The sequence below is a fragment of the Zootoca vivipara genome, chromosome 9 (assembly GCF_963506605.1).
Source record: "Zootoca vivipara chromosome 9, rZooViv1.1, whole genome shotgun sequence".
NCBI classification, from domain to species: domain Eukaryota; kingdom Metazoa; phylum Chordata; class Lepidosauria; order Squamata; family Lacertidae; genus Zootoca; species Zootoca vivipara.
In genome coordinates this window covers 16,521,363-16,543,814 of record NC_083284.1, presented here as the reverse complement: position 1 = coordinate 16,543,814, position 22,452 = coordinate 16,521,363, and the positions used below count along the sequence as shown (strand labels likewise).

Sequence of the window (22,452 nt, the reverse complement as noted above, 5' to 3'; positions counted from 1 at the left end):
TGAACCAAACACCTTGTGACTTTCTTTATGTTTTAAATACAAAATTGGAAAAGAATATAGTAGTATTCAGGCAAGATGGTAAAATGGGGATGGAGGAAAGGGCAAAAGCCCTGACCAAAGTGTCCCTGGTGACACTGTCTTCTCTTCAGTGTGCCCCTTACAAAAATTATGGCTGCAGAGATCTGTAATACAAAGAGATTCTGGCACTGGTAGTACACTAGAATGAAATTTCATTTTCCCAATGGCTACTACAACGGATCTGCACTCTTATAATTTGTAAAGCACTGTGCTATACTAAGTATTTACACCAGGGTTACCAAACTAAGGCCCGGGGGCCGGATGCGGCCCAATCGCCTTCTAAATCCGGCCCACGGACGGTCTGGGAATCAGCATGTTTTTTACATGAGTAGAATGTGTCCTTTTATTTAAAATGCATCTCTGGGTTATTTGTGGGGCATAGGAATTCCTTCATATATATATATAGTCTGGCCCCCCACAAGGTCTGAGGGACAGTGGACCGGCCCCTTGCTGAAAAAGTTTGCTGACCCTGACTGTTTACATATTTACACTGTTACATAGATACTACATAGTGATACATACATAACTGATCATAGATCATACCTTCATACTTACAGTGAGCATGGGGAAAACGAAGGATTTATTATATCTCCATATTACATGGATTATTGAAGCTTTACAACCAATATGGTTCTTGGTTCATTTGCAATAACAGCTTTTGTGTTTGTCTATGGAAGAAAAAGACACGGGTGGCGCTGTGATCAAAACCACTGAGGCTCTTGGCCTTGCCGATCAGAAGGTCAGCGGTTCAAATCCGCCCAACAGGGTGCGCTCCCATTGCTCTGTCCCAGCTCCTGCTAATCTTGCAGTTCAAAAGCATACCAGTGCAAGTAGATAAATAGGTACTGTTGTGGCGGGAAGGTAAACGGTGTTTCCGTGTGCCCTGGCTTCCATCACAGTGTTCTGTTGCGTCAGAAGCAGTTTAGTCATGCTGTCCACATGACCCGAAAAGCTGTCTGTGGACAAACAACAGCTCCCTCAGCCTGAAGCAAGATGAGCACTGTGCCCCATAGTCGCCTTTTACTGAACTTAACCATCCAGAGGTCCTTTACCTTTTTAACTTAGAAATTAGTGCACAGATATAGAGGTAAACAAGTGGACCACATGTGGCAAAGAGGCTGAGCTAGAAATCAGGAGTCCCTGGTTCAAATCCTACCTCACTCACTAAATGGCCTTATGCAAGATACTATGTTTACAATCTTGGGTCTTCCACCTGTCATACAGAAATACATCTACTATTAATATAATATGTTTAACAGGATTGATTTAAGGAAACAAAAAGTAACTAGATGCCAAACACTTTAAGCACCTTAAAAGAAACACCTACACCCTACTATTAAATTGCTTAGTGTTAAAGGCATGGAAGTGATTGGTTTAACAGTAGTTAATGACAGCAGAGCATGTTGCTTTTCATTTATGAAAGTGAAAGGAAGAAGTTAGGAGTACAGTCATCCCTCGGGTTAAGTACGCTTCAGGTCGAGTACAGTACTTTCAAGTTAAGTACTCCGCGGACCCGTCTGCAACGGATTAATTCACTTTCCATTACTTTCAATGGGAAAGTTCACTTCAGGTTAAGTACGCTTCAGGTTAAGTACGGACTTCCAGAACCAATTAAGTACTTAACCTGAGGTACCACTGTACATTGATTATTGCCTTCATTTTATGGGTCAATGGTCTCATTAGACAGTAAAAATTGTGTTAAATTGCTGTTTTAGGGGGTGTTTTTCATCGTCTTGAACAGATTAATCCACTTTCCATTACTTTCAATGGGAAAGTTTGCTGCAGTTTAAGTACGGAACTTTCGGAACCAATTAAGTACTTATCCTGAGGTACCACTGTACACTGTCTCTTACTGGATAATATGCACATGAAGCAAAATTATTTCCTTTTAGTACTTTTGGGCATTTCATTTTTGAAGAGGATGTCAAAAATATAAGTAAAACCCTTGCTTGCTGTCACTAATTAGGGGATTTGCAGTACAATAGTGTGCCAAACCAGTCCTCACTTACATACAGAGTTTAAAGTGGACCCTTCATCCATTTGCTGTGGCACCTGGCAAAAGGCTACATTATCGGAAGAGAATACTTTAAACCACAGTGAAGCAAGATGGAATGCCAAGATTGTAATGTTGGCATTTTATAATGGTGCAGCCATTTCTGCACCATATACAGTACCCAATTCCTTAAAAAAATGGTTAGTCAGTATGTAGTATCAGTAAAAAGGTCAAACCTTAAGCTGTATTAAGGGATAACAACACATGGCGGTTAAATAAATCATGACACAGTGCAATATGTTCATGGGAGGGTGTATACACCTATTTTAAGATCTGCTAAGGAACAGACTATTGTTATTATGTCCTCATATGCAAAACCACCGACTTCGAAGAGCATACTTTATTATTCCCATGACTGTAAATTATAGGAAAACTATTTTTTCCACTGTGCAAATATATGCATGTTCACAGCAGACTTTTACAGAATACTTGATATGAAAAGTCCAAACAATTAACCAGTAATGTAAAACAAAAGAATATTGGCCATTTTGTAGCAACTGGAATAACTTAAAAAAGAAACTTTCTGAAAGAATGATTAGTTGAGATTAGTCCTAATATTACAATGCTGATTATTATTTGTTATTTTCAAGGGATCAAAAGCTGAACTAACACAGCAGAATTTGATTAGCTAGAATATCTCCATGGAATGTAAACCATTTGGCGTAACATATTATCTTAATAACAGATGCTGACCTTTTGTGTCCTTTGCTAATTGTTTCTTATTTGAATGGTATCTCATATCATTTGCATAGTCTTTTAAACGTTCAGTAACAAAAATATATTTTCTAAACATCCTTAAACTCAGCATCTTGTTACTTTCACAGACAATTTGGAAATGTGTTCTGCATTTATATTTTACAACTTATCACGAGAAGTCAGCAGAGAACGTGTATGGTCTGGGAGAACAACTGTTGTTCAGAGCCTGATCCTGGCAGTGGCATAATATCAGTCATAACTAGGAGCCATTGATTCCTTTAATCTTCATGTTTTTTTTCTGATTTTAAGCCATCCAGGCAGGTGACCATTACTAGCATAAGTCTAACTATGTATTACATAAAGAAGCATGTCATTTTTGTCCTTCCTTGAACTTTGTCCAGTCAAGAACTGGAATTTTATTGCTTTTAATGAAAATTATTGTTTTTTATTCGATTTTGTTCTATTATTTAGTAAATCAGATTCGTAAGAAGCGGTGTAGAAATCTTTTCATTTACAAATAAATAAAATGTAAAACCACAAGCAGCTCCAGTGCTGCTGTGGCTGCCTGGGGAACTTACCTTTTATCCAACATGGCAAGATAATTAGCCTCATGGTACAAGCCTCCTTACTTGACAAAGTAGGTCCTGTTGAACTCAATGGGTCACAAGTTTGTGTTGTTAATCCTCTACACATCCATCTCATGAAAGAGCTGTCTAAGTTTTCTTTGTGCGCACGTGCACATATTGCATTTATTTCAATTTTATGATGTTTTATTACTCACAAACAGTCTCTTGTAATAATGTACATACTTGATTAATCCTCACAGCTGAGTTGCAAATCTGTTTCTGCAACCTAATTTGTAATTATTGAGAGGGAACTTTAATTCAAATGCTGCAATGTTCCAAATTGCTACATTAATTTTGTCTACTTTCACAGATAGCATTAGTGCTTAAGTGTTTCTGCTCTTTCCTGTAGTCCATTAAATTTATCCAGATATTCCTACGTGGTTTACAAAGGGTGGGCTCAGTTTGTATTGAACATCATTTTTTAGTTGGCTTCTCAGAGGCTTTACATTTTGCAGGGAAATTATTAGGTCTTTGTGTTGGAATTCCCTTGTTCTCTTAAGAAATTTAGCAATAAATTTGTGACTAATTATGAGCATATGATCAAAAGCATTAATATCAATCACTTTGAATTCCAAAACAAAATATAGATATACATAGCAATCCTTTACTCAGCAAGCCATGCTGAGTTCAATTGGATTTAATTCTAGGCAGGTATGCATAAGGACTGTAGCCTTACGGTGCAAAGTTTGAAACATAAATATAGCAATAGTGTTACATATCCATATTTTTGAGTTATTCATTAATTATTGGAACTGATACAATAAATATTGAGATTTCCCTCCTAAATTGTAATAATTTAGTCTTTATTGCAAGATTAGGTACTTTATTATTAAATGAATATTGTGTTCTATACCTATGTTGTAATACATATAAAAATAAAAAATCTTCGAGGAATTCACTTTTTTCTCTTAGCAAGACAAATAAGCATTAGAAACTTATACACAGACTTCCACTGGATTGACTCATAGGGAACTAATTGGTGAAAAAACCGGAAATAGTTTGGTCTATTTTTCCAAAGGAATTTGCCATGCCCCTATCACGCCTTCAATCCAAGCACACTGGAGGAAAAATAAGAGAGACACCTTCCTCACTTTCTTACTTCTCTGTTGGGACTAGATAACCATCATGCAGCCCAGTCAGGTGAGTTCTGCTTAAAGGGAATTGGGTAGATTGGCTGGATGAATAGTGTGGCTGGGCCAGTGGGCACAACCTAGGTATTCTGTATTTTGAAAGAGAGGCAGAGGGGAAATGTTATTAAATCAACTTGATGACAAATTGTCAAAATATCCATAAATGCCAAGTCCACTGGTCAATTTCCCAGAAAACCTGATATGGAGTCGTAAACCATAGCATTCCACATCTTTCTTCTGTAAGGCAGCTTTTTTTAATCCAAGCTGGAAAATAATTCAGGGACCCTGTAATGTTCACCTCTTCTATGAGGTCAGCTTCATGAGCCCTCAAAACTCATACCAGGACCTCAGCCAAACCAACTTTATCAGCATCCTTAGTAAAGCTGAGTCTGTCACTCAGCAAATAAAAAAAATACAATTATAGGTTCTTGATTTAATCAAAGGATTGCCTTTGCCAAATAAAGAACAAAACTGCATGTATTCTCTTAACCCAAATTCTGTGTTTAATAATAAATCATGCACATTGAGATGCAGGTTAATTTCCAAGGAGATTAGGCTTTAGTGACCACACTAACAGGGGAAATGAAATTTATTTTGTGCACAAAATTCTGCAGTGTGTTCTCCCATGCTGCTTTATGCTATATACTGCATTTTGTCAAAAAAAACCATTGTTTAAAAAGATCTGTGTAAAATTGGCTTAGCATTACCTAGACTTGCTGCTCACCATGCCAAGGTCAAGAGCATGCTGAAAATTAATACAGGACTTTCAGGGTGTGGCGGGTAAATTTGCAGTCAGCTGTTAATCTGGCAGTGGACAATCACACACAAAAACCAGAAGGCTGTGAAAATGTTCTAAAGTTCTTGGGTATAGAGCTAGATTAGATGTAGCAAAGTCAATACCATGCAGAAGGAAATGTGCTACCCGAGTAAATGAGTGGACTATTTCTGTTGTGCCATCAAGGTAACCTTGGCTTCCCATATAGTTGTGTTTGAACAGCAATTTAGCATTATTCTGGTTGGCAATATGTTTTATGAGAGTGTTAACAGCTGCCACACAGCATAATAAAAAGCATCACCAGTTCATTACAATAACAAATCTGATAAGGTGCTCTCCTGTTCAGTAAGGCAGCTCTTTCGATGTATCTGCCCAGATAATGCACAAGCAGCTTAATTATCTACTTCCTTCCATCTCACCTTGCAACCCAGGACCTATCAATCACACACTTGAAGACTTAATACAACCAATTTAGATTACAAACAGAAACAGCATGCACCATATCCCCTGGAGAATGGGGATAAAGTTTTCGAGGAGCAAATCTCTCAAGTTTTCTATTAAAAAATGGCAGCTCTGTATCAAGCGTCGCCCTCTCCCCAACCTGCCCTATGTCCTGACATCATTATGGTGTATGATTCCTCACCAGTGACAACCAAAATGACAAAAACTTAATGACAGCAGCAGCAGCAGCCGCAGAAAGAAAAGCTGAATTGGGTGTAACTCCATTTTGTTGGGATTTGCAATGTACAACATTAGGGCCCTCTACACGATCCTCCCAAACTGGGCATCTGAAGAACTCAACTCAACTAGTTAAGTATCTAAATAAGTATCTGAAGAAGTGTGCATGCACACGAAAGCTCATACCAATGACAAACTTAGTTGGTCTCTAAGGTGCTACTGGAAGGAATTTTTCTATTTTGTTTCAACTCAACTAGTTAAGTTATGTTATTTGCACCAATTAAGAGAAACACAATCTAAACTTTCTGGAATTGCTTTTCAGCCTTGTCGCCAGTTTTATGGTGAATATAATATGTCATTTAATTCTTCCCAGGATATTTAATTTTGCCAGTCTTTTTAAACCTCTGCACCATTTACCATTGCATCATATATGCTTGATCACTGTTACTTGCAGAACTGTAAATGAAAGTTACTGTAACTTACCAAAAGTAGTGCCGTGGTGCTACGGAAGTGCCAAGACATAAAGTTTCAAATTTAAAAAGACCTTTCCTGATTAATGTCCAGGAATCCAGTCTCTCACCCCTAATTTCCTACAGCAGCAGAACTATGATTTTTTTACCTCATCCCTTCATATGTGAACGCTGGAAAGTTTTCTATTACTGTATTTCCTTTAATACTATAGGCTGCCCTATCCTGAGTCTAAACAAAATGCCCAGCTCCGTCGCAAATTTGCTTGGGCAAATGAATACATTTTAAATTGGCACCAAATAGAAAGTAAAGTAGGTGTCGGCCGTATCTGAGATAGAAGGGCATTCCAAAAGCAGGGTGCTACCAAAGAGAAGGCCCTTTCCTGCATCCGCATGCAATGCCCCTCTCTCAGAAATATTGAGAGGGGCATGCTGGTACAGGGAGAAGCAGCAGCATAACAACAACAGCTCACTCAAAATAAACATGGAAACGGCGGAGACAAAAATAGATTGTGTGAATCAGTTCTCAGTGGAGTTGTACTCTGTTACACTGACATTTTATTACTGTGGTTTGTCAACGCTGCTGGCATCAAGCAACAAAGCATAGACTAACTGAAATCCTCAGCATACAAGAGGCCTTTATTACGTATCTCCAGATTCCTTATATTGTTCCTTGCAAGGCAGCATGAGCTTTCATCTGGCAGCCTGTGATCAGCCACACTTAGAAGTGCTTTCTTTTCCAGAACACAAACTAGCTTCCTTTTCTGGTGTTCTCAGCTAGGACACATCCCTTCCATTATGTAGCCATCTCAACATGTCTCTGGGCTTTTGTGTGTTTTTTTATTAATATGTTTGCCGCTTCCTACCGAACTAAAATAAAGTTCACAATAAGTTTTAGCATCCACATTCCTTCAACAGAGGCTTGCTGAACTGTCACCATAGCAACACCAAGGAGGCTTGGAATGTTTGCCCCAAATGTCAGTGCGCTTTTTAAAATTGTTTTATTTCTATGAATTCAAACAACAAATCAACTCTGAACAAATGTCATACAGCAGGGTAGTGTGTGTGAAAAAAATAATAATCTAGGCTTGAAGTGTTCAAAGTCTCTAGCTTATTAGCTTTCCGCTTCATCTTCCTCTGAACTCACTTGTAAATGCTATTGGAGAAATATAATACAAATTTACACTAGGGGGAAGTAAGTGCTATGGGAGATCAGAGAGACAAGTATGACTTGTTCTGCATTGCCAAGGTACTTGATCCTACACAAAACAAGATATTCATGGTTCTCACATCATTCATTGGGCTTTCGTCTTCCAGTGGTTCATTGTGCTTATTCCCAGATTATCTACCCAGTAGTTCGATCTGTTGCATGAATACAAGATCAGGCGGCTACACATTTCGACTAGAGGCTATACATTTTGAGTATTACACCAGTCCAAAGGGAGCTCTAAGTGGCCAAAAACCAAATTCCTATCTCCATGGATGCACTGGTAGAATCCAATCTGACTGTATTTATTTAGGAAAGAGATCTTGTGGGTTATAGGTAGGTGTTCATTGAAACTGTCAGCTCAGTGTGCTTTTGTAGTGTGTGTGTGTGTGTGTGTGTGTGTATACACACACACACACACACACACACACACATGTCATTAAGATGCACAGGAGGGTTTTCTCCTGAGTAGACGTGAAGAGGGGTGTATTCTAGATGTCATTTTGTAATTATATTAAGTAATTCAGAACACTGTGTGTATTTTTGGTTTCTCCATCTAAAACAGTGTCCATCAAAAAATGTCTTCACCAAAAAGGGGCAAGTAAAATGATCAAAGGAATAGTAATGTTGGAGAAAAAAGCTTAACACAAAGGGAAAGATGTTAGCAGGGACTAACAATATTTTATTATATTTATTAATTTATGCCCTACGTTTGCTCACAACTAAATATACCATAGGCATATAAAACCATTTCTTCTGCAAAAGTTTTTGACAACAATGCACCCATAAAACAACTTTATAGAGATGTCTAAAGGAAAATTCTTTAGCTTGCCAGGGGGAGGAAAACGCCACAGTTTATATGCTCTGCCAAATCTTGGTGGGGAGGCTGTTTAAAAGCTGGAGCACCAGCTTTGGGAAGCCACCCCCTTCCTTGTTGAAACATCCCTTCAAGAAATCAGGTGCTTATTGCCATCTTCTGTCAAGCTTCTCCTGGCACATACGGTAGTATTATAAACCAGAAAATGCAAGCATCCAGAGATTGAGGCTTAAGACACTCTGTTACTGTCCAGCAGCACCAAATCAACTTTAACTGTGCAACCTAAATTTTCTGGTATACGTAGCAACAGTCAGAAGCACTTGTTAAGTCAGTTATCTGAGAAGTAAGTGGAGGAAGATGCAGCACGCAAATCCTGATAGATAGAACGTATTCTCACTTTTTGCTAAGCAAACCAGAAGTATATTGTAACGTCTCACTCACTGTTTGGTCACTTCAGGCATTTTTGGCTGTTCCTTCTTCTTTCCTTCAGCAGTTGGTTCAATGGGAGTAAGCAGCACAGCAGCACACGAGACTATAGACTGGTGTGAATCTTCCCGGCAAACTGCAAAATAACAGTAATTTGGTTACCACCAATGCATTTCTGGCTTTTCCTTCCCGACATTATTTTGAATATGGGCTTCTCCACTAACTGTCTGAAGCGGTATAGTCCAGTAAAAGGTTCACTGTACATGTCTGCTGATTGCATGCTTCAGCTCTGAATTAGTGGGAGAATGGGAGGTTTAAGCAGTCCTGACATATGTAGTTTCTTAGCCTGTTGTCCACATTAAGGCCTCATCTACCCTAGAATGCTACATTTCAGAGCTCAGATGCCATTTCAGCATGCAAGATACCAAAAATCATGGAAGACGTTGGGTTTTAAAAGGCTGTTATCCTTGCAGTTATAAGGAACTTGTGTATTCATAAATCTTGTGTGTGAAAGTATATATAAGACACTAAAGCGGGGGTGGCTAACTTGTGTTTCTGCAGATGTTGTTGGGCTATGTTGACTTGCTCTGATGGGAGCTGTATGGCAACAACAGGGTCAAAAGCTCTCCAGCTTATTTTTGTTTTGTTTTTGTTTTTTTGTTTTCAGTCTTTTCCAATAAGGCATCTCGGAAAATCAACTGTTAACAAGGAAAACCTATTTTAAAAAACATAAACATGAAGCACAAACATGAAAATTTCCCCTAAGGTGAACTTGTGATTGAAAGGGTTAGCATTATTAACACCATTTCTTTCTTTCTTTCTTTTAAAGACATCTGGGAATCATAACTACCTGACAGCTGTTAGATGTATCTGAAAGTAGATGGGAGATTCCACACAGTTCCCAGTGGTCAGGTACGTAGCATAATAAAAACCATTGCAACCTACACTAATTAGCAACCCTACAGGGATAACTGAATCATTGCTTACTTATCATATACTTAACTATAGCTTTTGCCCACTGAGTCACTTCCCCGGGGCAAAAATGGCATACGAGCAACATTCACAGTGTTCTGCTATTTGTTAAACATGATCTCCCTGCAAACATACAGGAAACCTTGACCTTTATGTTCTAGCTATCACTGTTCTCCAGCAGCAGGTTCAATCGCAAATAGCAACTCAGCCAGCCTTTCTTCATCCTCAAAATTCATGGCTCCACAGTTTATGTACCAAATACTGACACCACTAATACACCAACATTACACTGGTGGGGAAAGGCCATAACTCATCAGCAGAGCATCCGCCTTGCATACAGACGGTGGTATTCAGCAGTAGTTCTACTTAAGAGTAGTTTCATTGAAGATAATGAGTTGAATACAGCCCAGAAGGACCCTGGCATTTCTAAGTAGGGTTGGGAAGCCCTGGGAAGCCTCTGCCAGTCACTGTAGTTCTCAACTGCATATACAGTACAGCCTCCACTGATATAAAAGGCTCCCTGCTGCAGATGTTTACCCTCACAACAGTGAGGTGCAGCTGTGTCTTGAATTAGGACATGGAAGACCAGGTTTGAAATCCCCACTCAGCCATTAAGCTCACTTGGTGATCTTGGGCCAGTCACTGACTCCCAGCCTAATCTACTTCTCGGAGTGTTGTCGAAAAGAAAAACTGCTTCCTCATTAGAGGAAAGGTGAGATATGAATGTAATAAATAACAACAAGCAGGGATGAAAGAGTTGCATGGAAGAGTCATATAAAAATTCAAGATTAAAATCAGCTAAAACTATTTTCAATCGGAATGAATAGCTGGATAGAGTCAAAGGTCAGGGTAATGTGCGCTATCAGCAAACGGTGAAAGCTAACGTATATAATGAAAGTGTCAGACAGACCTCTGTGAAGAGGAGGACAGTTTAGAGGCTGTCAAAAAGAATGCCCACTATTGGTTTGTTGCTTTATTGTTTAAAACAATATTGCTTTTTATTGTATTGTAACACACAATGGGATCATATGATGAAGGCTGGGGAATAAAAGGTCCGAATATAAAAATTAATGGTTTTGGAAAATGAGGAGGACCTTTGGTTTTCCAATTACTGGGTACCAAAGCACTTTAATTAAAAACGCTGATATTTCAGTGGTGGTGGTGGTGTGTGTGTGTGGGTGTGTGTGAGAGAGAGAGAGAGGGGGGGGGGAGAGAGGGAGAGAGATGCCATTTAATATTATTTTTCTTCTGCTGCTTTAAGCAGCTGGAGGCCAGTCCCCTATGTGGGCTAAGCATTGCAAGGTAAAAATATAGTACATACAAACATACATAGTACCCTTAACAGGCCCATATTTTATCTTACATTTCAACATTATAGAAGCAAATGAAACTGATGGTGGTTAGCAGCAGCGCAATTGCTACAGAACTTCTGTTTTTTAAAACATTAGTTACAAGAATGCGATTACAGGCGACAATGATCCCCAAAGGGTTAGTTGCTATAAATCTGCAATTAAGCCACAGGCCAGGTTCTTTAAACACTGCAGTCACAATGACAAAATTGTAATTACTGTAATAGGACCATTACTACCAAATGAATTACATCCCATGAAGCTTTATCTGTTTTCCCGCCTTCTTTCACAATAGTCACAAAATAATACAGTTATATCTACTTTGTATTGTCAAGAAAGGATCCCAATGGAGAAAATGCTGAATTACATCATCCTGATAGTTGGATTTAATGATACCAAGGACAACTGATTTGTGCTGTCATCATCATGGTGGAATCCATAAAGAAATCAGAGCTGCTCAATGCTATACTTGGTATAGAAAAATACTTGCCCCTGAATGTGTAAGTAATGTAATTTTTTAATATCCTGCTCTGCATATTTCTATGACCTTTATCCTGGAAAGCTTAAGTATACATGCAAATTATTTATTTTAACATTGACACTTAGGTTTTGCTGACATTTCTGTCACAACTGAGCAATGCAAGCATCCAGAATAATGTTCATAAAGCTACCGTTTTGGCCAGACCCTTTTGAAAACTACAAGGATCAAAGGAATCCAAACACCTCTAGGGATGTTAAGAGGTTCTACTTTACAAAAGAAAACAAACACACTGTATACAGTGCAGTTCCCTATAGTTGTGGGTGTCTGTTTTTTGTTTTTTGTTTTGTTTAGTGGTTTTAGATTTTATTTTAATTCAACTTTTTTCAGTATAAAAAATAACCTCCTCTTTTACCCCTCCCCCCACTATTTCGACATGATGTGCTAATTGCTGAAGGAACTAAATGTGGAGGTTAATTTCCTTCATGAGCACCCCATGCAGGAGAAAAGCCAACAGGTGCATGGTCAGCCAAGCCAGTTGCTATGGTAATGGCCCACTGCCAACTATGTAAGTGATTGGGGCATGTCAGCTCATTGGTGAGTGAGTCTGTCTGTGTGTCGGAGTCAGTCTTGTGAAGTGAATGAGTCTGTCTGTAGGAAGTCTTGATTTACTGGAGCAACAGAAATACTTTATACTTGTATGCATATATCTGCAAAGCCTACAAGTTGTATGTATATATCAATGTCCAGAACTGTATTACTTAAACATTATATTCTGCAAAAATATTCTGCTATTTTTGGACCTTAAGCTGCCTCAGTGTGGTGACTGGAACTGGGGGTGACTTCCACTGCATGGGTATCTAATCTCAGATTCCCAACACTAATTTGCGAAAGAAATTTGATATGAAGGAAAGAAGTGGGTGTAAGGATGCAGTCATTTTCTACTTACTGAAATAGTAGTACCTCTCTTTCCCTTTCTCTCTCTCTCTCTTTCTCACTCACACACACATATACAGTTCAGTACCTCAACTATACAGTGACGTGGAGTAATTGCTTTGGTTTCTCCCCTTTCATCAAAACCCCATCAGGAGAAAGTCTGCCAATCAGGTAGAGGAAACTTGTGCAGTCAACCACACATGAGGTTGTGACACACTTGGCCACACTGCAGCCATGACAGAAAGCATTAGGAGCTGCCCCAGTTCAGTGCAGCTCAGCTCTTTGCCAGCAGGTTTACAAGGGGTAATATACAATTGCACAAGAATTCATTAAAAACATTTCTATGGTGTGAAGCACACCCACATTATGCACATTGAGAGTTGATTGCACACAACCAACAGGGCTTTTTCCTCTTCAATGCTCAGCTTGTACAGAAGAACAACGTAGCATTAAACTATCAAAATGTCACATCATTATGTAATGGAGCTTAGCGCAGATATATCATTAAAGGGTTGGTAGGTCTTGAGATAATGTGATGCTGGTGCTTCTGGTTTGGCAGCATAGGAAAAAGACAACCCTGATTACGTTTCATCAAGCTATTATTATGCGGGAAGATGTCACAGTTTAATGTTTCCAGCATCGTTTTCTATGAGATGTTTTGTGGCCTGCTCATTATGAAAATCCGGGGGGGGGGGAATATTCCCCGCCAGTGAGCTATATGTGTCTATGGTATATTAAAGCTCTGAGCCCAAATAGGAAGGAATTATGCCAAATTGCTGTGGACATCATGATTCTGTGGTGCAACTATGTATTTTTTACCCTTGGGAAATGTCTCCCCTTGCCCCATTTTGGCCTGTTTCTCAGGACTTTCCTGCAACTGTGCCTAATGGTTGCTAGAAATCATTCTTTTTTATTGCTCAAGCCCATTTGCCTATCATCAGAAAGAGAAAAAGAAACCACAGACACATTATTTTTTACATGTTGTACCACTTTTCAAACCATCTAAGTCTTTGTGAATCCGAAAATGAGCCAAGCCATAAATACATGTGACTTCACATACTTCTCCAGTCTCAAGGAGAGAAGATTTCCAGTGGGCAACCAGGAATATTCTTTGCTTATAATGCACAAGCTGAATTTACTAACAATTTAATTGCCCAGATTAAACAGGACCTCATTGAAACACATTTAGCTGTATTTTGGAGCGCATGATCACACACATTATTTGAACTTATTTAGTAACGTACTACTAATTAGTTCACTAAACCTCTACTTATAAGAACATGATTTAATCTCTAGTGTGCAATTACCATCTTAGATGATTGGAATTTAGGAACATGTCTAAAACTGATACTTGACATTTGTCCAAGGAACAGCAGCTTAACAGAAAATATTCAAAGGTGATTGCAAAAATTCCAAATTCTAGAAATGTTACACATCTTATTACAGTACAGCTAGAGTTGCACTGGATACTTCCCAATTTCCTGGCTGGAAACAGTGCTTGTGGGCGTGTGGGCTCGGAAATATTTAGTGACAAACCTATTAATCGTGTGAAGATTCACTTTCACAAAGTGGCTGGGGCAACCCAGTCAGATGGGCAGGGTATAAGTAAATAATAATAATAATTCACTGTCATTGTGTACTCAAACTGATCCTAAGCAGCAATCTGGCAGGTTCTATGGAGTTGATTTCTTCTGAAAAAAGTTGGGTGCTCATTTATATTAGGCTAGAATATTCAGAAATAAGGGGCAATCCTTATAATTTACCTTTAAAATGGAGTTGGGTTGGGCTGTGTAGAGAAGATAAATTTCTTCAGTTTACATTTTAAATAAAACAGGCCTAATCTGCTCGTCCCAGACTTATATGCAGATAGGAACCCAACTATTAATAGGCTTATGAAGTTCTCTGAATTCTGTGATGCAGTTTTGGTATTTTAATACAGTACTGTATGCAGATAAAGGTGTGTATCTAAGGGGAAATGCATGGAAAACCATATGAAATGTGTGTTTTAGGGGAAGAATGTGTACACAAGGTGTTCAATCTAATTGCAAATTGTTCATGCATTTTTTTTATAAAAAGAAATCCATTACAGGAGAGCTATGATGGAGCACATGTAGAACTGATATGAAAAGGAAACAGAACAATCTGGCCCAACAAGACTGGACAGCCCTTCAAATAGAAGACAGCTCCGAACAGAGGAATGTCATTCATAATGTAGGGCAAAGGCCATCCAAGTAAAAGCTAAGCTTCCCATTAGATGTAATTCTATGCAATGTGTATTGTGGGGTAGACAGACTGAAGTGAACCCAGATGCTCACCAATCTGCAAAGGCACAAAGAAAGAAGAATGGTGGGATAAGAACCTTTGGAGAAACAAGTCATGGCTTGCTTGCTCCATCCATGAGATGACGCATAGTTTGTTGAAGAAACCATACTTAAACAATGACTCAGTGCTAATGTGAGAAAGCAGCCAATGTACTCAAAGACAGGCCACTCATGGGCTCATCCTGCCTTGAAAATATCAAATTTAAGCACCTGTGTAAGAGAAAAGAAATTTCCATAATTAGGCCCTAAGCCAGAACTTTCCAAACTGTGTGTCGTGACACATTAGTATGTTGGCTGCAGTGTGTAGGTGTGTTGCACGAACGCTCCCTGTGCGCTTTCCGGAGCTAGAAAAAGTTTATCAGGCTTCCTATAACTCGGCCCTCCAGATGTTTTGAGACCACAATTCCCATCATCCCTGACCACTGGTCCTGCTAACTAGGGATCATGGGAGTTATAGGCCAAAAACATCTGGAGGGCCGAGTTTGAGGAAGCCTGGGTTAGTTTAACCTCCGGCTTCCTAGTAAAACTGAGTTAGTGTGTCGCAAAATGATGCATGTCTAAAAAGTGTCACCAACATGAAAAGTTGAGGAAGCTCTGCCCTAAGCAGAGCTGTGTCCGTGTGGTGTGTTTTTCTATGCCCACATAGCTGAACATTGCAGTGCAATTACATTTCAGGTGCTGAGCAATACCATTGTGACAATTTTTGCTGTTATTGGATACTTTGTGGTGTATTAGTTCGAATCTGGGAAGTCACTAAAGTTTAAAATAGAAGAGATTTTCAAACCAACCTTCCTGTCTATTGATTTGCCCCCCCCCCTTTGCAATAACTTCTCCTCAGCTTTCTACATCTATTTTTAAACAGTATTATCTACCATCAACTTACATAGTCTTCAGCTCCACAGAATTGTAACCTCTGGATGATATTAACTGGTGTGATGCAGCAAACACCTGACCCTAGCCTCTTAGAAATATTCTCATCATCTGGGGAATTTTAAGTAGCATTTCAAACCCGAATAATTTATCCTCATGAAAAAGTATGACAGGTCTTTAAAGAAATGAAAGCAGTTTCCTCTTTCAAATTCTTCAACACACAATATTAAGGCATATTTGATGCACACAGAGACATAAAATGAAGCATATGGCACCTTGTACTTACATGCTGTCATTTCCATGATTCTGTACCAGAAATATTAATGCCGATTTTAACTAATTTCATGCAAAACATTCATCTGTTACAACAGTTATGCAAAGGACAGTGTACACCTTATAATGCTGCTATATTAATTATCCACATAAATCAATAGAAAGAACACACAGTTAATTTTTAATCATTAATTAATTGTTTGACTACTAAAGCTCAAGGCTTAATTAAGCAACAGAGTAATACTTTTTCATGCTTCCTGACAGCCATTGTTATGAAAGTGTGGTCTGATCTAAAAATATATATGCCCAATTAGGCATATGTTTTGTGCATTTCACATTTTTTAATACAATCCCTGACACAATAATGTAGCATATGTTAAAAATAAATAAACACACACACACAGATATATATATATATATATATATATATATATATATATATATATATATATATATATATATCACACACTGGATCAAACTTGCTATCTACAGCTTGCTCAACAACTGTTCCTGAAGTTGAGCTGAAACCCTTCACATATCTTCAGAGGTCTCGTTTTTCAAACCGCAGCATGCATCAAAGTCATCCATTTATACTGACTGATGCATTTTCAAAATGTTTTTCATGCTCCTTAATCAACATTTCCAAAAGCATGTTGCAAACAAAAATAAAGCCACAATTATTTTCATGACAAAAACCACAGTCAACAGAGATATACTAAAACAGCATAGAACAGAAGCACTGCAAACTGCCTGATAGTGAGTTATCCCATTAATCTACCTAGCTGGATATTGTCTATGCTGTGGCAGTGGCTCTCCAGAGTTTCAGGAAGGGTTTTTCCCAGCCCTATCTGGAGATTCTGGGAACTGAAGTAATCATAGTTAGAACAAACCTCAATTATCTAAGTTTGGATGTCACAGGGAACTTTGATTAGTAAGGAAGCTCTCTGACTCCTTATCAAGTGCACAGAGGGGAAGGGAAAGCATGTGAGGTTGAGGCTTCGGCAGACTTGTTCCTGTAACAATAAACCATGATTTAGTGCAGGGGTAGGAAAACTCGGCCCTCCAAATGTTTTGGGACTACAATTCTCATCATTCCTGACCACTGGTCCTGTTAGCTAGGAATGATGGGAGTTGTAGTCCCAAAACACCTGGAGGGCTGAGTTTCCCTATGTCTGATTTAATGTAATGTCTGCATTTGGTCATTGGTTTGGAAAATTAGTATGATAGATTTAGAATATACATGATGGGTACGTATATGAACCATCTGATGAGGCCTCAGTATAGGTGATCTGTGAGGTATAATTTGATACTGGTAAACTCATCCTTTGCAAAGTGGTTTGATTTTTTCCAGATAACTTTGTCTCCTGCTACCCTTAGTTAAAGTTGCAAAATTCATCACTGGCTATATTTCCTTTGAAATCCCTGCAATGCATATTAAGCAACTAAATTACCATAAGCATCTGCATGCTCCTTGGCAAAGCACGTATTTGTATATTTGATAGTTGCTGCCTATTTCTACTTACAAATGTTATCTGTGGCTGTTACGCAGAGGGGTGGAATGATGCATATGGTAAGTTGCGATAATTTAGATGCACTTAGCCTGAAGTGTGAGAAGGGAAATCTCATGAACTGATACCGTGAGTTATCCCCTCCCCCCCAAAAAAATTGCAATTATACATGCATGTACAATTACATGCATGTCAAACTTTGCAGCTACATCAAATGAATCAATTACTCAGGATTACAAGCCATGAAGCTTATAAAGAACAGAGAATGAATACATTTTAATTTCGCAGTGTAATGGGTCAGGACTGCATACCCCTCAACTACGTAAATTAAATTGGAACATCTTGGGGGGGGGTTGGGGGGGCATACTCTTGCACAGGAGTGTGCTCCAAAAGATGGGTGTCCTGGTTTCCCACTGCATCATGTTGGAGATTATGGGACTGAGTCCAAAGGAGGGCCTATTTTGTGCAGAAAATTCACCCATGTGATCAGTACCGGGCTGTGAAGGTGTGTGATCCCTGATGGGGCCATCAAAAGCAGCTGCCCTCAGTCTTCGTGGGTTTCATTTGCCCATACTGTCATCAGAACACAGTCGGATTTGATTGGCCAAGTTGCGCAGTAACACCATCACATTCAGTACATGATTCCTAACCAGCAATCCCAGTCAACAGAGAAATCAAGCAGGAAAAAATTGGCTGAAAATCAGCAGCAGAATGAAAAACCATTTGACCACAAGCACTTGCCAACAGAAGGATTAAATTCCCTCCAAAACTCAAGTTCAGGCTCAAGGAGAACATTCAGTGCAACCCTAATAATAATAATAATAAAATGAAAACATAACTTAGTTAATTAGAAATCAAGGAGGATATAATATGACAATTGTATTCATCTTGCCTCCACCTATCTGAAATAATAAATAAAGTTTCATGAAATCGTGCCAGATTATCCATTTGGAAAGCTTGTAAATTGTCTTTTACTTCAAAGCTGAACCAGATGCCTCCCATTTGAATGCAAATTAATATCTGCAATTAAAAGGTGTTCACCAGCAGACAGCATTAAAAATGTGACAGGAGATAATCCTTTCACAATACCACTAGGACACCAATAAATATTTATGAGAAAATCATGATAAGGTCACTACTAGGGTTTGATAATAGAGCCATTTTCCTCTGGACAGAGAGGAGGACTCTTGGCCTTTTAACATTTAGCTCTTTATCTGACAAGCACTAGTTCATGCATGTAAGACTTACAGTGCACTGCCATAGGAGCTAGCATGGCAGGCAACAGGAACAGCAACCTGATAACAACCAGCCTGAGCTTGGAACCACCACATAGACAATTGTACTAACATATACCAGGCAGTGTTTTGGCATCTTCCAGCATTAATGCAAGTATCCCATCATTTAAGAAGCCAAATGTCTATAGATTTCGTGTACCTGTATTTAGAAAACCAGATGTGCATAGAATGCTGTTGAACCATCACTTTGGGACTTCAGGATTATGAACAGACGTTTGCAGATAATTCAAAATATGAAAGAAATGTGCTCTCTTGAATGCTGTGGTCTATTCGTCTCTCAGACCCTGCATGTGATCTCTGCCCCTCACCCCACCCATCAAAATCTAACTGCAGTGAATAAGCCTTGATTGCATTGGAACACCATCTACAGCAGCTCCCAGGTATTATGATGAGTGATTGGTGGAGTGGATTAAAGAATCAGAGAACTGTAGAGTTGGAAGAGACTCCCCAGGTCATCTAGTCCAAGCCCCTGCAATGCAGGAATCTCAACTCAGGCATATCTAAAAGATGACCATCCAAACTCTGTATTAAAACTGCCAATGAGAGTCCACCACCTTTTGAGAGAGTCTGTTCCACTGCCAAACAGCTTATTGTCAGAAAGTTCTTCCTGATGTTTAGTCAGAATCTCCTTTCTTGTAACTTGAATCCATTGGTTTCGGTCCTGCCCTCCAGAGCCAGAGAAAAGAAGCTTGCACCATCTTCCATGTGACAGCCCTTTAGCTATTGGAAAATGGCTATCATATCTCCTCTCAGTCTCCACTTCTCCAGGCTAAACATGCCTAACTCCCTCAATTGTTCCTCATTAGGGCTGGGAGGTATCTGTTTCCAACAACATGATAAAATACATTGTCCTTCCAAAAGTACAAGAGAGCCAATTTAAAACAACAACAACAACTTTTTTTTGAACATTCACAGATTATGTCCAACAGCCATTCAAAGCGAGACAGTTTCACCATCACTACCAGAGGATAAATCTACTGTACAAAAAGAGCAGCTTTTGCTTCATCATTTATGCTTACTTGCTCACAACATTTCCTCAATGTAGATATGAGCCTCCCACTTACATTTCATCTATTTCATAACTGCACAGAGACTTTTCATCTGCTATAGCGATTTCCCACGAACTTCAAAAGGCAGGATTTTTTTTTAATGCTTTCAACTATGGGCAATATTTACAACACATACAATTAAGACACATATAAGACTTGGCAATTGGGGAAAGGCAATTTTCTCCAACAGCAGCCATTAAACCATTTGCTTTCGCTACAGAGAAGTCATAAAGGGAATGGAATTCCTGTCCACACCAGAAACCAACAGAAAACAATTATTGAGGCAGCACTGTGCAAGCAGACAGATGTGAGTAACTGATTATCAGCAAAGGGCAGTTCACCAGTTAGTAACTACACCAGACGTAGGCAAACTCGCTCTCAGATGTTTTGAGACTACAATTCTCATCATCCCTGACCACTGGTCCTGTTAGCTAGGGATGGTGGGAGTTGTAGTCCCAAAACAGCTGGAGGGCCGAGTTTGCCTATGCCTGAACTACACACTTGTACAATTATGATGACTGAGGTAGCAAGTGTGCAGGTAATGACTGGCTGTCATTAGCTGGTGTCAGCAGACCAAATCCTAGATTGTGAATACCTCCAGTCCAAGTACTCACAGATTTCCACCATCAAAGCAGATGTTGTTTCCCTAATACAGGTCTTTCTCTGCCAGTTCAGTTTGTATGCACAGAACTACATCATCAATATGGAGTCTAAAAGTGCAGCCAGTACTTATGACGAAACGGCTACTTACGAGGTTGAGGTTCCCAACGGAGAATAAAGAATCACGATCACATGGGAAACAGCAGGCATTATTGGCCACATCCACAGCTGTAGAAGTGGGTGGTGAGAGACTTAGAACACGGAGAAGGGCCAATGACTTCTAGAATCTTACCAGAAAAACTGAATGGAATTCAATTCCAAGTAGGATCAATGGGCTTGAAGCAGCACACACATGAAGACAAACTTGAAAATGTGCTGCTCTTAACATCAAGTTACTCAAGTCGAGAAAAGCTAGGTGATGGGCTAGCAATAGTGGAGGTGTTGTCTTATTCATCTCAGGTACTTGGTGTTATGTGCTATGTAGGAGAGAAAGTAAAATGTTGAGCGTTTTTTTTAGGGGAGCCACAGTTCAGCTTCTTTGGGGGGAGCCAATGATCTACCAGTGATCTACCACAAACGTCCAGTGATCTACTGGTAGATCACGATCTACCTGTTGGACATGCCTGATATATACAGTATACAAACAAGAGAGCCAGCTAGATGCAGAGTGTCAGTGGTATGACAAGAGTATTGGGAACCAATTTATTGCAAATCAGTCAGCAATTGACCAGGCACCCAATCAACACCCAAGACTCCCCCTACAGGTTATATATTGGTAGGAAGAGATCTTACATGAAATTCACATCCTAGAAACTCCATTCACATATTAGAAACTCAACATTTTGAGGCTCAGGTGAGTCATTCTGCGATATGAATGTCATGTAAAACCTCTTTTTACCCACATAAACTTCCTGAGGCAGGGGGAGTCTTTTCTCTGGTCGATTGCTGGCTGCTTCACACCAAAATAGTTCCGGAGTCCCTTGCTGCACCAGTGACACTCTGCATCTAGCTAGCTCCCATGTGTGTATATATAATCTATATCTATATAAGTGTGTGGGCATCTGTGTAAATCTTTACTACTGAGATGTTTTTCCAGCTTATTTCACTTTGACGGTGTTGGCAGTATTCAGTTACGGTGCTTTAACATGTCTTTATACAGATTTCCATTATGTTCTTTTTAATGGAGACAAGAATATTTCCCTTTCTCTTTCCTGAAACAAACTCTGTACCATGTTGATATTTAATGAGCCATTGCCTAGTCTATGTGAAGCGAGTTGCTTGACTATATTTCTCCCCCTCAAATATTTACTGGATGAGAATGAGTCGACTTTCGATGTAGAAATTATTATTTGCCAGAAGTACATGCATTCATGTGGGTAGTTAAGGTGCAGACAGCAGGCATTCTACTGACTATTAAATCAGGCTTCTTCTTTTGAAAAAGAAATGTTTTAGGAAAAAAACACCTGTCATTATAAGGCAAGAGAATGAAATTCATTCCTTCAAAAAAACTAATCCATATGTTTGCACATTTCATCAGACTATGAGGATAGTATTTGACTAATTCATACTGTGAATATGAATTTGTTGGATGCAACCCTAAGTCTTTAGTCAGACACTTTGTGATTGTAGGAATAACTGCACAAAGACACAATGATCTTGATAGCTAAATGAGTTAATAAGTAACAAATGAGAAACTGCCATCCAAATAATTCAGCAAAACAGTTAATGAATCAAGCCTAATTAAGACCAATTATTTTAGACAGAACCTCTAAAATCTAAGACCAGTAGACAGATTTATTTGTTTACTTCATTTATATGTGGTACAGCACTTTGCAAATGTCATGGGTG

The 22,452-nt window shown here is 39.1% G+C and overlaps 1 protein-coding gene across 5 annotated transcripts in view; it reads right to left on the bottom strand.

Moving 5' to 3' along the window:
* The window catches only part of CCSER1 (coiled-coil serine rich protein 1), a 706,782-nt gene that overhangs the window by 490,831 nt on the left and 193,499 nt on the right, over window positions 1-22,452 (bottom strand). For all 5 annotated transcript variants that reach the window (XM_035113300.2, XM_035113303.2, XM_035113302.2 and 2 more), the window contains exon 5: window positions 8,969-9,089. In XM_035113300.2, the coding sequence (XP_034969191.2) occupies window positions 8,969-9,089 (121 nt within the window). The remainder of the gene's footprint in view (window positions 1-8,968; window positions 9,090-22,452) is intronic.